The sequence below is a fragment of the Anarhichas minor genome, unplaced genomic scaffold (assembly GCF_050575085.1).
Source record: "Anarhichas minor isolate MPS153535 unplaced genomic scaffold, ASM5057508v1 ptg000120l, whole genome shotgun sequence".
Taxonomy (NCBI): Eukaryota; Metazoa; Chordata; class Actinopteri; order Perciformes; family Anarhichadidae; genus Anarhichas; species Anarhichas minor.
This window is the reverse complement of record NW_027466566.1, coordinates 1-14,906: the sequence shown is the minus strand read 5'-3', so window position 1 is coordinate 14,906 and position 14,906 is coordinate 1. Positions and strand designations below refer to the sequence as shown.

The window sequence follows — 14,906 nt, the reverse complement described above, 5'->3', positions numbered from 1 at the left end:
TGTAAAATTATCTAAAAGCTTCTTTATGTTCTCACTAACATCAGCTTTTATTGTGAGATGAACAAATGATTTTCCAACTTTGTTCTTGTCAAATTCTTCTTACTTAAAACTTCTCGTCTTAGATTTGACCCTAAAATTAAATTGCCTGACACAAACCTACATTACATTACAGTCATTTAGCAGACGCTTTTATCCAAAGCGACTTAAAATTCAGATTCAGATCACATTTCTACACCGTAGGCACAACTACGGGAGCAATTTTGGGGTTAAGTGTCTTGCTCGAGGACACATCGACATGCGACTAGCAGAGCCGGGGATTGAACCGCCGACCCTCTGAAAGACGGCCCTGCTATCCACAGTCGCCCCACTGTTCCCAAGCATGCAGTTCCCAAGCATGTTTAGTAACACACACCAGAAATACTATATATATATTATAAATGTGTGATCAATTATAACATAGTAGTTAAGACCTGTTAGTAGGTGTGTTCACACAGGAGCCTAATGCTCTTGAAACAGAACGTGTCAACGTGTAAAGATGTGTAATTCTGCATGTTTGTGGCTAATTTACTCAGCAACTATGAGGATTATGTCTATAAACTGATATGACATTAACATTGTCATTGAAAAGTCATGTTGTTTTTGCACCTAATTTTAAACATGTAGAAAAAACTTATCTCCACAATCCAGATGCTGTAAATCTCCAAACCAGTTTGTCCTGATAATGATTGCTCTTCATGTACAAACAGGTTTAGTAAAGGTGTGTTGTTATTCATTTAGGATTCATGCTTGTTCATGCTTCAAACTGCCACTTATTGATGCAAGAACATGGAACATGCAGACACATGTAGGGACGGGCATCATTAATACTGCTTTTTGGTCCAGAGGTTTATCACAACTCTTATAACTTCCTTTCTAATTACTGTCCAAGAAAAATAAAAACTTCTCACAGAGACAATAACATCAGCATCATTATATCAGGCCACCAGTAAACCTTCTTTTCAACAAGTAGCTGACCTTGTATGCCTTCAGGTTAGTTTCTCTTCAGGATAAACTATTTGCATGACTTTGTTTTTGTGCTTTGGTGAGTAATCTGCTGTTGATCCCAGGGAGTTATAAATGATGTGTACACACGATAGGAAGAATATCAGCACACAAACAGATTCACTTTTTTAGCTATACTGTATATAATAATCATTAAGATGATTATTTACAATCAAGGACAAAACTTTCTTACTGCGAAATAATGTTTTTTAAGTGTGTTAATTCATATCAAAAATGTGATAGAACTAGATGATAGTAATAAACCAGCCTATCTGGTTTCTCATTATTTACTGAACAATTATGTTTTGACAAAATGAGTCCTGTTTTTAATACTGTGCTTAAGCAATCATAAAATAACTGTATAGCGCTTACATCCTGATTGATTAGTTGACAATCAAGCTATTAGGTGTTTGACCAGGTGACACATGTATTGGTCAATTGGTCCATGGCTGTGGCTTTTGATTGGCAGTGTTTTGAAAGACAAGTGACTTTATGTGAGAGTCCTGTGTCTCATGTAGTGAACTGTGTGTAGTGTGTTACAAAAAGTGTCACTTTGAATTGCAAATTAAATGTAAAGCAGAAAATGTGTTTAGAGTTTTGGAGACTTGACCTTAGGTTTTGCTCTCACAGTGTTAGTCTCAGTAATTGTGCTTTATGTGTCATGTTAGTGTGTTAGCATTGAAAACAACTGTAATCACAGAAGTTGATTATGTATTTGCAAATTTTGTAATAAGCGCTGACTTTTACTTGTAACCATTTCTAACCTGGGTGCTGTGGCTCAGAGTTAAAGCTGGTTGTCTTTCAATCAAAAGATCAGCGGTTGGATCGGATCCTCCAGTCCATGTCCTAAATAACCCTAAATAAATCAATGTGATGAATGGGTGTGAATGATAATGGATCAAATGACACCTGTACAAATACAAGTCTATTTACCATTTATGAACCATGTCTAACCTGTTTATGAATTTGTCATAGTACTTTTCAGGTAGTTCGCATATAAAACATACTTCATACACCAGCACACTTAACTGACAACTGCAGTTAGTTGCTTTTCAGAGTAAGATTTTACATTAAAATATTTGATAAACTCATAAAATGTAATGTTCAAGATTAAAACAGTGGTTTCCAGCCTGTTAGGCTTGTGTCCCCCTTACACAACCGTTCCTCCCTTTAATGTTGCAGTTGTCAGTATTTAGTTCAACCGTAGAGTTCAACCGTGGTTTCCAGCCTGTTCCAACCTGTTCCAGCCTGTTCCAACGGTTGTGTCCCCCTTACACAACCGTTCCTCCCTTTAATGTTGCAGTTGTCAGTATTTAGTTCAACCGTAGAGTTCAACCGTGGTTTCCAGCCTGTTCCAACCTGTTCCAGCCTGTTCCAACGGTTGTGTCCCCTTTACACAACCGTTCCTCCCTTTAATGTTTCAGTTGTCAGTATTTAGTTCAGTATGTTCAAACATGTCATTTACAGTTTGAGGCTCAAAAAGCTAAATTATACATCATTTTACCCACATTATTTGAGAAAAGTACAAACAAATTTGTGTAGCAGAACACGGTCTTGTGTCGACAATTTTCATAAGAACGAATAAAAGAAATACATAAGTAGGGAGATTCATCATGGGAGGAGTTTCACAACCAGGAATCAAAAACACTTTAGGTTTCTTTTTCCTGTGTGGTGTCGGACAACTATTGAGAGCAAAGGACTGCTCCACCTTGGAGGACCGGCATCGATCTACATCTATTGCCTACACGCTACAGGTAACTGCTGGAATTAATATTATGATGTTAAGGAAATCAAACACCGCGGGTGATTCTTATTGAAATGTTCTCTTTTAATCTCTTATTGACCGTTTGAAAGCCGGAAGATCTCCTCCGTGAATAACAAACAAAAGGCTGTAAAGTTACACGCTAGAATTTAAATAATGAAGTGCCCTTATCCCGACTTGATGAAAAGTTGGTACTCTTGGGGACAAACAACATATTGCCAGATATCTAACGCTACATGGGAGATTGCGTAAACGTAACGTATGCTGATAGCGACGCACCCTGCATTCGAGTATTTAAACAGGCCTGGTGCTGCAGTGGTTTATTCAGGAACAGGTACTGAATGTATTTCAATGCAGAACAATAGCCCGTATGCCTGTTATTCAATTATATCATTAGATTCTCATAACTCCTGCAGGAAGCAGGATTTTATTGTTGTAGTTAATTAATTGGTGTAGGACGGCAATTTATTATCATTTTCATCATGGATTAATCTGCTGAACATTTTCTCTTTTAATCGTTTGTTTGTTTGGTTTGTAAACAAATTGAGAAAATAGTGAGAAATGCTGTCACAATTACCCAGATGCCAAAAGTGACACCTTCACAATGGTCCAACAAGCATTATTTTTATTTAATATTTTTTAAATTAGGACTGTTGCCAAAGCTAAACATATTAAATATAAAATAAGATAAAGAGAACCTGGAGCCATAAAATGTTTTAACATGAAAATTGACTTTATCAAAATAGTTGCAAATTATTTTTCTGGCAATTGACTAGTTGATGAATTGATTAACCCTTCCGTTGCCCTCAGTCCGTCTGTATAAATCCCATGTCCTGTGGCTGAAGCCGTCCCGAGGACTTCACCGATTGCCGCATGTAGGGCAGAATGCCAGTGTACAGCCTTTGCATATATATATTTTACACCTGTAGCACACAGTGTGGGTTTTACAGTCCTTCTTCGGTGGGCAGATCTGACACCTCTTGCGCTTACTTGCCGCGGGTGGCGAAACGGAGGCAGCCTCCTCCGCCGCCGTTGCCGCAGCGGTGCCCGGGGCAGCCGGATGCTGCGGTTGATCACGTGATCTAGCCCTCTGGACGGCTTTCACGAGAGCGGCGGAGGCTTCCGTGCGGGGGAGACGCTCCCGCCTTTCCATGAACGGAGTCACAAGGGCCTTTCCCAGCTGCTCGAGGAACACCCTCCTCTTGTTCCGCTTACCAGGCATCCAGTCGGGGTTGATCTCTCGCCATATCACGAACGCGTTGTACGAGGACACGTCAATGATGTTGTGAAACACGACCAGGGGCCATCGGGCGGTCGTCCTTCTGCAGCTGTACGTGCCGATCACCTTGTCTAGGTTGTCCACGCCTCCTTTGTTGCGGTTGTAGTCTAGGATGACGACAGGCTTCCTGTCGTCGCGCTCGCTAATGTCGGCCTCCGTGTGCCTCGTGCTCAGAAGTACCACGTTCTTGTTCTTCTTTGGGAGGTAAGAGACCACAGTGGTCGTGGGCGTGAAGGCAAACTTGGAGGACAAGACCTCTCTGTCCTTCAATGCTAGCAGTGTAGAGGGGAGCTCGGGTTTGTTCTTTCGAACCGTGCCAACCATGGTGATGTTCCTCTCCAGGAGCTGCCTTGCGAGTTCGTAAGAGGTGAAGTAATTGTCACATGTGACATTGAGACCCCTCAGTCCCTCTGTGACATCAAGCACAACCCGCATCCCCTGGTTCCGCTCTGGGCCTCCGCCAATGGCCTTGCCGGTGTAGACTTGCATCTTCCAAGCGTAGCTGGATTTGGCGTCGCAGGCCACCCACGACTTGATCCCGTATTTCGCCGGCTTGCTGGGCATGTACTGCCGGAAGGGACAACGGCCTGGGGGCGGGGCGGGGCGGGTAAATAATAATAATTGGTTATCAGCGTGTCACGGAAACAGGTGGTGGTGACGATATTGTCTTTTATATATTATTTTATTGCAAAAAAAAGGATTACAGATACGGCTAATGACAGTACATCATGTTTGTTTGTTTGTTACATTGTAATAATTGTACCTCGGAACGAAACCAGTTGCTCGTCCACTGTCACCTCAGGCCCTGGGTTGTAGAGGAGCGGCAGCCGCTCCACCCACGTGTCCCAAACCTCTCTCACGGCTGCCAGTTTGTCCGTGGCACGTCTCGCTTGTCTCGTCTCGCGGTCGTCGAAGCGGATGAGTCTGGAGTACGTGTGAAAGAGTTTGAGTGGCATCGTGGCACGGAAAATCACCCTGCCGCTCTCTGCGTCCCACAGGCTAGCTGCGGCCTCGCCCCGGGACCTGTATACACCGGCCAAGATTAGCAGCCCTATGTAGGCGCGCAGATCGGTTTCGTCCATTCCTTTCCACCCGTCCCCGTATTTCCGAAAGCCCTCGAGATTGGTGTTGTCCAGGATGATTCTTTCTATTGACGGTGTGACAAAGAGGCAGAAGGTAGAGGCGATGTCACGGGCGTGGCACGCGGCGTACCTTGTGGGTCCACCAGGGGTTGTCGGCGTGGCATTTCGCCTAGCTCTGCCCCGGTGTTGCGCGTAGGAAGCGGAGGACCAAGTTATTTCTCCGTTTTTTGAGAGGAAGGTCCGCCTTTGCACTTGAGATGGGTCGACTTGGTAATCGTCTTCTCCTTCTTCGTCTTCTCCGTCTTCGTCTTCCCCTTCTTCGTGGTTACGCGAAGGTGATTCGGGCCGCACTGGGTTGTAGTCTTCTGCTTCTTCTTCGTCGCCTTCTCCTTCGGCGTCTTCGCCTGCTTCTTCTTCTTGTTCTTCTTCTCCGGACACATCGTCTTCTTCGGACACATCTTCCTCCACCTGGTCTTCCGAATCACAGTAGTCCTGCTGGTCGCTTGAGAAAATCTGTTCGAGTACCTGTTCGACAGTGAAACGCGCAGTCATTCCGTAACTACCCGAGAGATGTCCACCGTCACCACCACCGCCACCACATGTCTGTACATGTAGAGAAGATGACGTTAGTAATGGTTCGTTATTGGGGGGGGTTTGTCCCCAGAACGGGTCGCTTTCGACCCACGCGAGGACAACGGGAGTGAGAGACGCGAGGATAGAGACTCTGAGGCGGGTCGTTTTGACCCAATGGGGACAACGGGAGGTGGCGTAGCGATGGGAGAGACTCTGAGGCGGGTCGCTTTGACCCACCCGAGGACAACGGGAGTGAGAGATGTGAGAGAGAGGGTAGAGAGACAGCGAGGGGAGAAGAGACTCTGAGGCGGGTCGCTTTGACCCACCCGAGGACAACGGGAGGTAGCGTAGCGTAGCGAGGGGAGAGAGAGAGAGAGAGAGAGAGAGAGAGAGAGAGAGAGAGAGAGAGAGAGAGAGAGAGAGAGAGAGAGACTCTGAGGCGGGTCGTTTTGACCCACCCGAGGACAACGGGAGTGAGAGACGCGATGGGAGAGACCTCTGAGGCGGGTCGCTTTGACCCACCCGAGGACAACGGGAGTGAGAGACGCGAGGATAGAGACTCTGAGGCGGGTCGTTTTGACCCAATGGGACAACGGGAGTGAGAGACGCGAGGATAGAGACTCTGAGGCGGGTCGTTTTGACCCACCCGAGGACAACGGGAGTGAGAGACGCGATGGGAGAAACTCTGAGGCGGGTCGTTTTGACCCACCCGAGGACAACGGGAGTGAGAGATGTGAGAGAGAGGGTAGAGAGACGCGAGGGGAGAAGAGACTCTGAGGCGGGTCGTTTTGACCCACCCGAGGACAACGGGAGTGAGAGACGCGATGGGAGAGACTCTGAGGCGGGTCGCTTTGACCCACCCGAGGACAACGGGAGTGAGAGACGCGAGGATAGAGACTCTGAGGCGGGTCGTTTTGACCCAATGGGACAACAGGAGTGAGAGACGCGAGGATAGAGACTCTGAGGCGGGTCGTTTTGACCCACCCGAGGACAACGGGAGTGAGAGACGCGATGGGAGAGACTCTGAGGCGGGTCGCTTTGACCCACCCGAGGACAACGGGAGTGAGAGACGCGAGGATAGAGACTCTGAGGCGGGTCGTTTTGACCCAATGGGACAACAGGAGTGAGAGACGCGAGGATAGAGACTCTGAGGCGGGTCGTTTTGACCCACCCGAGGACAACGGGAGTGAGAGACGCGATGGGAGAGACTCTGAGGCGGGTCGTTTTGACCCACCCGAGGACAACGGGAGTGAGAGACGCGATGGGAGAGACTCTGAGGCGGGTCGTTTTGACCCACCCGAGGACAACGGGAGTGAGAGACGCGAGGATAGAGACTCTGAGGCGGGTCGTTTTGACCCACCCGAGGACAACGGGAGTGAGAGACGCGATGGGAGAAACTCTGAGGCGGGTCGTTTTGACCCACCCGAGGACAACGGGAGTGAGAGATGTGAGAGAGAGGGTAGAGAGACGCGAGGGGAGAAGAGACTCTGAGGCGGGTCGTTTTGACCCACCCGAGGACAACGGGAGTGAGAGACGCGATGGGAGAGACTCTGAGGCGGGTCGCTTTGACCCACCCGAGGACAACGGGAGTGAGAGACGCGAGGATAGAGACTCTGAGGCGGGTCGTTTTGACCCAATGGGACAACAGGAGTGAGAGACGCGAGGATAGAGACTCTGAGGCGGGTCGTTTTGACCCACCCGAGGACAACGGGAGTGAGAGACGCGATGGGAGAGACCTCTGAGGCGGGTCGTTTTGACCCACCCGAGGACAACGGGAGTGAGAGACGCGAGGATAGAGACTCTGAGGCGGGTAGCTTTGACCCGTCGGGACAACGGGAGAGAGAGACGCAAGGACAGAGACTCTGAGGCGGGTCGCTTTGACCCACCCGAGGACAACGGGAGTGAGAGATGTGAGAGAGAGGGTAGAGAGACGCGAGGACAGAGAATCTGAGGCGGGTAGCTTTGACCCGTCGGGACAACGGGAGAGAGAGACGCGAGGACAGAGACTCTGAGGCGGGTCGCTTTGACCCACCCGAGGACAACGGGAGTGGGAGATGTGAGAGTGTAGAGAGATGCGATGGGAGAGACTCTGAGGCGGGTCGCTTTGACCCACCCTAGGACAACGGGAGTGAGAGATGTGAGAGAGAGGGTAGAGAGACGCGAGGACAGAGACTCTGAGGCGGGTCGCTTTGACCCACCCGAGGACAACGGAAGGGGTTTAACCAAACGATCGATTATCCTACGCCGGTCGTTTCACACGCACACACACGCACACACACACACACACACACCAACGCTAAACACGGGGATTGTTGCACTTTGACAATGAACACTCGCACACCGTAGCAATTGGTATACCCAAGGACTTATTTTATTTCCTTTTATTTTTAACACAACAAACACGGGTTACACAGCACGTTGCAAAGCATTACAAGGGCAGGAAAACAACAAAGCGACCCGGTCCCATCGCCACGTCCGTCCAAACCGGTCGAGATCGTCAACGTTCCGACGCAACGTCGTCGACCGAGGCGGACAGTTCGCTCGCCAGGTCCATTCGGTCGATTTGCGAGAAGATGAGACGCATCACAAACGCCGCAGAGCGAGAGTGCGCCGATACGATCGCGTAAGATAGGTCCCCGGGGTTCATTTTCTCGATCCTTCCGAAGGGCAAACGCTGGCAACCCTCGACGAGGTCCCAGGACAGCAAGAGTTTCACTCTGTCCAGGTCGCGTCGCGGCAGGTCCCGCAACGCCCTGCTCAAACGCGACGCCCCGATGGGCTTTCCGAGCAGATCGCACGCCGCGAGTTCCTCGGGGTTGAGCGCATCCAGATCGGTCACTCGGAACGCGGGGTCCAGGCTTCGGAGCGTGTCGGCTATCGCGTTTCGGGCGAGGTCCTCGCCCAAGTGCTGCCACATCTTCTCCATCAGAGTCTCCGGGTATTTCGCGTACGACTTGTTGGACCTGAGCTTCCGACGCATGAGGCCGATCTCCGCCTTCGCGTCGGGATTCAGGGGGAGGTGTTCGTAGTCTCGTATAGCCGCTACCAGCTTGTCAAAGTTGTCCCTGTTCCTCTGCAGGTAGTTCGCCATTTGAAACATGGGAGTCGGGTTCATTTTCGCGTCTCTCCTCTCTTACTGTCTGCTTGCTGTCTGCTCTCTCGGACGAGCGGAGATGCGCGAGTGTACACCCGCGTTCGTATCGCTTAGCCAATAAGTATGTGTAATGTGATATATATATATATATATATATATATATATATATATATATAGATATATATATATATATATATATATATATATATATATATATATATATATATATATATATATATATATATATATATATATATATATATATATATATATATATATATAAAATAATATTAAAAGGTCAGAGTTGTGGTGGGTGTGTTTGCGCGTGCGCCCGGGATCGTCAATGATCGGGCGTGTACTCGGCCACCGCGGCGGACAGTTCGCTCGCCAGGTCCATTCGGTCGATTTGCGAGAAGATGAGACGCATCACAAACGCGGCAGAGCGAGAGTGCTCGGAGACGATCGCGTTCGACAGGTCCCCCGCGTTCATTCTCGCGATCCTTCCGAAGGGCAAACGCTGGCAACCCTCGACGAGGTCCCAGGACAGCAAGAGTTTCACTCTGTCCAGTTCGCGTCGCGGCAGGTCCTTCAACAGTTTGCTCAAGCGCGACGTCCCGATGGGCTTTCCGAGCAGATCGCACGCCGCGAGGTCCTCGGGTTTGAGCGCATCCAGATCGGTCACTCGGAACGCGGGGTCCAGGCTTCGGAGCGTGTCAGCTATCGCGTTCCAAGCCACGTCATCGCTCAACGACTTCCACATCCTCTCCATCAGAGTCTCTGGGTATTTCGCGTACGACTTGTTGGACCTGTGCCTCTTAAGCATGAGGCCGATCTCCTTCTTCGCCTCGGGATTCAGGGGGTGGTGTTCGTAGTCTCGTATAGCCGCCACGAGCTTGTCGAACGTGTCCCTGTTCGTCCTCAGGTAGTTCGCCATTTGAAAAAACGGAGTCGGTTGCATTTTCGCGTCTCTCCTCTCTACTGTCTGCTCTCTCGGACGACCGAAGATGCGCGAGTGTACAACGTAGTAGTATAGCGCCTAGAATATATGTGTAAGTAAATAAATATATATATATATATATAGATAGAGTAGCGAGGGGAGGGACTCTGAGGCGGGTCGTTTTGACCCACCCGAGGACAACGGGGGGTGGCGTAGCGTAGCGAGGAGAGGAGAAGAGACTCTGAGGCGGGTCGTTTTGACCCGTCGAGACGACGGGAGGCAGCGTAGCGTAGCGAGGAGAGGAGAAGAGACTCTGAGGCGGGTCGTTTTGACCCACCCGAGGACAACGGGAGGTGGCGTAGCGTAGCGAGGAGAGGAGAAGAGACTCTGAGGCGGGTCGTTTTGACCCACCCGAGGACAACGGGAGTGGGAGATGTGAGAGGGTAGAGAGACGCGAGGACAGAGACTCTGAGGCGGGTCGTTTTGACCCACCCGAGGACGACGGGAGGTAGCGTAGCGTAGCGTAGCGAGGAGAGGAGAAGAGACTCTGAGGCGGGTCGTTTTGACCCACCCGAGGACAACGGGATAGAGATAGTGAGTGTGAGTAAGGGGAGTAAGATGAGATAGCCGGGAGAGTCAAAGGTGGGTCACTTTGACCCACCAGAAGAAGACAAGGGGAGATAGACAGCGGGGAGACTCCGATGTGGGTCGCTTTGACCCCTCGAGACGACGGAAGGGTTAATCATTTCAGTTGTTGTATGAACTGATGTATGTCTATATGAGCTGTACCGTTCATTGTGACGTGACTCGTTTTTTCAGTCTTTGCTTTTTCCTTGAGTCTGATAATAGAAGTTTCATAACTTCTTTTCCTTCAGTGAAATGTAACTCTCCAAAGTTGCAGTGGTTGATTTAAAACATGATTATTTGTTTACCTTCCAGTTGCCGTTCGTGGTCATGGATGATTTTGTTCGTAATAAATTAACTGAATGGGGTCTCAGCCAGTTGATACCAATATTTGAAGGTAAAGTATTACCATGACTCTTTTATGGGCACAGATTTTATAAAGTGTTTATATGACCTAACAATACTGAAACGTATAAGCATCTACAGAACTAAAAGAACTATGAAAAATGCTGCAATGTTGTTCTTCAGTACAATGCTGACATATTCTTGACAGGCATAGTTTTAATAAAATGGGAGAGATCAGTTCTGACTAATGCTGGAAATTCTTCTTGTTAATTGCAGAACATGAAATTGACACAAAAAGTCTTTACCTTCTGAATGATGGAGACATCTCCGACTTGATCCCAAAAGTGGGACCAAGGTCAAAATTCAAGATGAGTCTCAAGTTGTTAAAGGTAACGTTCTGTACTGTGAACACAATTTACACAAATACTGTATTTATAATTTATAGGAGCACAGACTTCTGTTTTCTTGACACATAATTGATAATAATAACTCATTAACAATAATAGCATGTGCTAGAATTTTAACATTTATTTACTATTGTGGATTTGCAACTATTGTCTTTCGTCACTAGGATGAACAAAACACAGCAAATCCAGAAACAGTTGAATCATCAGCTGAAGTAAGTTGAATAAAGTTTCAAGCACTCAGGCATCATAAGGCATTTATTATAATTATATAGATCATATTTTCAATGTCTGCTCAAACTTTTACTTGGCCACTTAGTATTGATTTAAGACACAAATGTTCATGTTCACCCTCAGGTTTGTCCGTCCACCAGTGACACAAGTGATAAAGGTGAGACACACTTTATCTTATTGGTTACATGTAGTGTTCATTGAAGTTTTTTGAGGAGGTAATATCTTACTTTGACTAAGAAACGATATCGAGAACATGTTTTAATATTGTGAGAGGCAGATGCAACAAACCTTTCTTTCTGCTTTTTTTTTTCCAACTAAAAATATCCAAAAAGTAAAGAGAGAGTCAGATCTTCAGGATGAGTCCAGCCAACGTCAATCACTAACTAGAAAAGAACGACTTGCCAACAAACCAGGATCATACTCAGGTATTTATAATACTTTACAAACAATGGCAACCTACAACTTACTATAGGGTTAACTTTTTTATGTAATAACATTTTTACTTAGCTTACTTACATAGCAAATGTGTGTTTCTATAGCTTGGCCACAAAAAATACTCTCATTTGCTGCCATATGCAATCTTGTCATCTTATCAATCTTATCCTACATGGACCTGGCAGAGAAAGTCCCTCTCACGCTCTCCTCATTGTGCATTACCGCTTACTTGATACACTGGTTCATGGTTCCTGCTGAACAGTTCTTTACTTTCACTCTGACAGAAGAAGAGATACTGTCTGATGTGAAAGACATCATGGAATGTGTCAGTCAGAAAATACCTCACGAAGACAACAAGCTCAACAAGTTCCTGACGTAAGTATAAAGTTTATTAAAGTTTCCATATTAATATGTTATACGGGCCTGGTTCCACTGCTGACCAGAGGCCAGTTTCACTAAGAGATTTAAGACTGATAGTGTTGAGCCAGACATCATGGGTTTGTCCGGCCGTACGTACGTACGTACGTATGTCCATTTCTCACCAACGTCTCGAAGGAATTTGTTTTGGACTCAAGGATGAACTGATTACAATTTGGTGGTCACAGATCAAGGTCACTGTGACCTCACAAAACACATTTTTGATCATAACTGAAGAATTCAGCTAATTATGACAATTTCACATAAATGTCTAATCGGATAAAATGATGAAGTGATGACAATTTGGAAAGACATGGATGTAAACTACAACTTGACTGTTTGTCTGAGGGATTCAGTTGTGAGGCGATAATTCTTTTAATAATCCAAATTTACAGCAAATTACTTCTACTGAAGATAGTACAATATGCTGAAGAGGGCTGTTTATAGACGGATCTCTTTCTGATTTTAACACATTCTGTCAGTGTTTTTATGTTTTTGAAACAAATGAATTAACCCACACATAAACTCTTGTACAACAGGGAAAGAATCAGTGATTTGAAGACAGACAAGAAGGAGAGGGTTGGTGTCTTTGGCAAAACCGGGGCTGGAAAGAGCTCTTTGATAAATGCCGTCATTGGAGAGAAGGATCTCCTGCCCTCTGGAGACTTCCGTGCATGTACCTCAGTCATGATTGAAGTGGAGGCTAACATGCAGAACTCAAAGTATGAGGCAAACATTGAGTTCATTACAAAAGAGGTAAAATGAGCTGAATATGTTTGTTTACTTGAAGCTATTTAAAAAGGTATGCCATATAATTTAACAAAGTTAAAGGTATTTTTTAAATTGTATTTAGGAGTGGAAAGATGAGTTGTGGTTCTCTAAAAATTTCCTTGGGGATAATGCGGATCAGGAAAGTGACGATGATTCTCGGGACATAGTTGAAAAGCTGTCAGCGCTGTATGGAGAAGACTGGAAAAACAAATCTCCTGATGACCTCATGAATGACAGATATTTCAAAGAGATCCCAGAATTTCTCCTTCCCAAGGAGAAGATTTTGACAGTAAAAACAGTGAGTAAGAGTAAAAATCTTGAATCACTTCATGAGAAGCCTTCTTGTCTGTCTGACAGAGGGAAATGTTATTGAGGTTTATGTAATATGCATGCTGCCTAGCCATTCCAGGTTGGTTTAGTTCAACAAATGTAAAAGTAAAATCATTATGTGAAACTTTCTACTTAAAAACAGAGTGGCCTTGATGCACCTGTCCTCGAAAACTACAAACCCATAGAAAATGTCCCCTTTATAGAAAAATCATAAAGAAGTTTGTATACCAGTAACTAAATATATTTATATAACTGTTTTAACATCCAAACAGGATTTTTCCTCCGTCTTTGTGCCCAAACATTTTACATTGAGATTAAATTACATCTTGTATTATTAAATCTCAACACTGCTTTTGTTCACACTTTAGTTCAGCTGGTAATAGTAATAGTAATTATTGTATCTCTTAAAATCTGATCATCATCAATTTAAAACCTAATTGTCACCCAAAATAGCACTTTTGTGTCCACTTCCGGTTTAGTATTTAATATTTATTGATCCAAATGTAGCTTTTTGCTTTTGTTGTTTCAATGATGGGGTAACTTAATTGCTCTTCTTTTGTATATTTTCCTGTTTTAATTATTTTGTGCAATTTGTAAAGCAGTTTGAAGTTGGAGTCTGCTTATGAATGATATCACTTACGTTGCCTTAATCTCGTTTTATTATTTATTGCAGGCTAAAGAGCTATCTGCAAAATTAGTCAGATACACAAGAAGTGACCCAAAAGATGAAGAAGGTAAAGACATAAAGAGGTGGTATTGGCCACTAGTGAAGTGTGTGACTATCAAGGTGCCAAATAATGATCTTCTGAAGCACGTCACACTTGTGGATCTTCCTGGAAATGGGGATCGTAACAAGAGCAGGGACAAGATGTGGAAAAAGGTAATTCATCACATGCAATGCTGTTTAGTGTATTACTGTAGTACTGGTAACCATCATAATGCTTGCTGTCATGTCCCTTCAGCTTGTTGGAAGTTGTTCCACTGTGTGGATCGTGACTGAAATGAATCGAGCTGCATCAGAGCGAGAAGCCTGGGAGATCCTGGAAAGTGCCTCTAGCTTCATGGGAAATGGTGGCCAGTGTCAGCACATTTACTTTATCTGCACCAAGTCTGATCTTATTAAAAACTCAAAACATCAGTAAGTGATTTAAGATGCCAACAGTACATATACATATATATTAAAGGAACTGTGAGGACTTTTGAAGTGTTCATGAAACAGTCTCAATAATAATACTGATGTCTCTATATGACCTACATGAGAAAACGGGACCACCAGCGAGTAGATTGTCTATTTCTATAGAGTCATTCTTAATGCTTGTCATCTGTTTTATCAGTTCTTTCAAAGAAATTCCTTTAGAAATCAATAACTGCTCACACAGGTGACACAAAATAATGCAAATATTTTCATTTAGTTCCACAGCTGATGTTCGTGCTTTGATATTGGAAAGAAACGAACAAGCCAAGAAAGAAGTGAAAGAAGAATTCAGCAAACTAAAGGAGATTAAGGTGAGTTTTATAGACAGAAAGTACAACATAAAGATTGTCGGCGACTCTAAGCATGTCTTAAAACTAGTGCTG

At 45.4% G+C, this 14,906-nt stretch overlaps 1 protein-coding gene across 1 annotated transcript; it reads left to right on the top strand.

Annotated features, from left to right (window-relative positions):
- Window positions 1-2,713: 2,713 nt before the first annotated feature.
- LOC142940918 (nuclear GTPase SLIP-GC-like) lies at window positions 2,714-14,900 on the top strand (the record flags this gene model as incomplete). Its single annotated transcript, XM_076083120.1, has 12 exons — window positions 2,714-2,795; window positions 10,708-10,789; window positions 11,014-11,126; window positions 11,309-11,356; window positions 11,499-11,532; window positions 11,708-11,800; window positions 12,095-12,185; window positions 12,767-12,983; window positions 13,081-13,296; window positions 14,002-14,208; window positions 14,291-14,466; window positions 14,741-14,900. Coding segments are annotated over exons 2-12 (1,422 nt in total), but the record flags the coding sequence as incomplete, so codon positions are not given.
- Window positions 14,901-14,906: the final 6 nt, after the last annotated feature.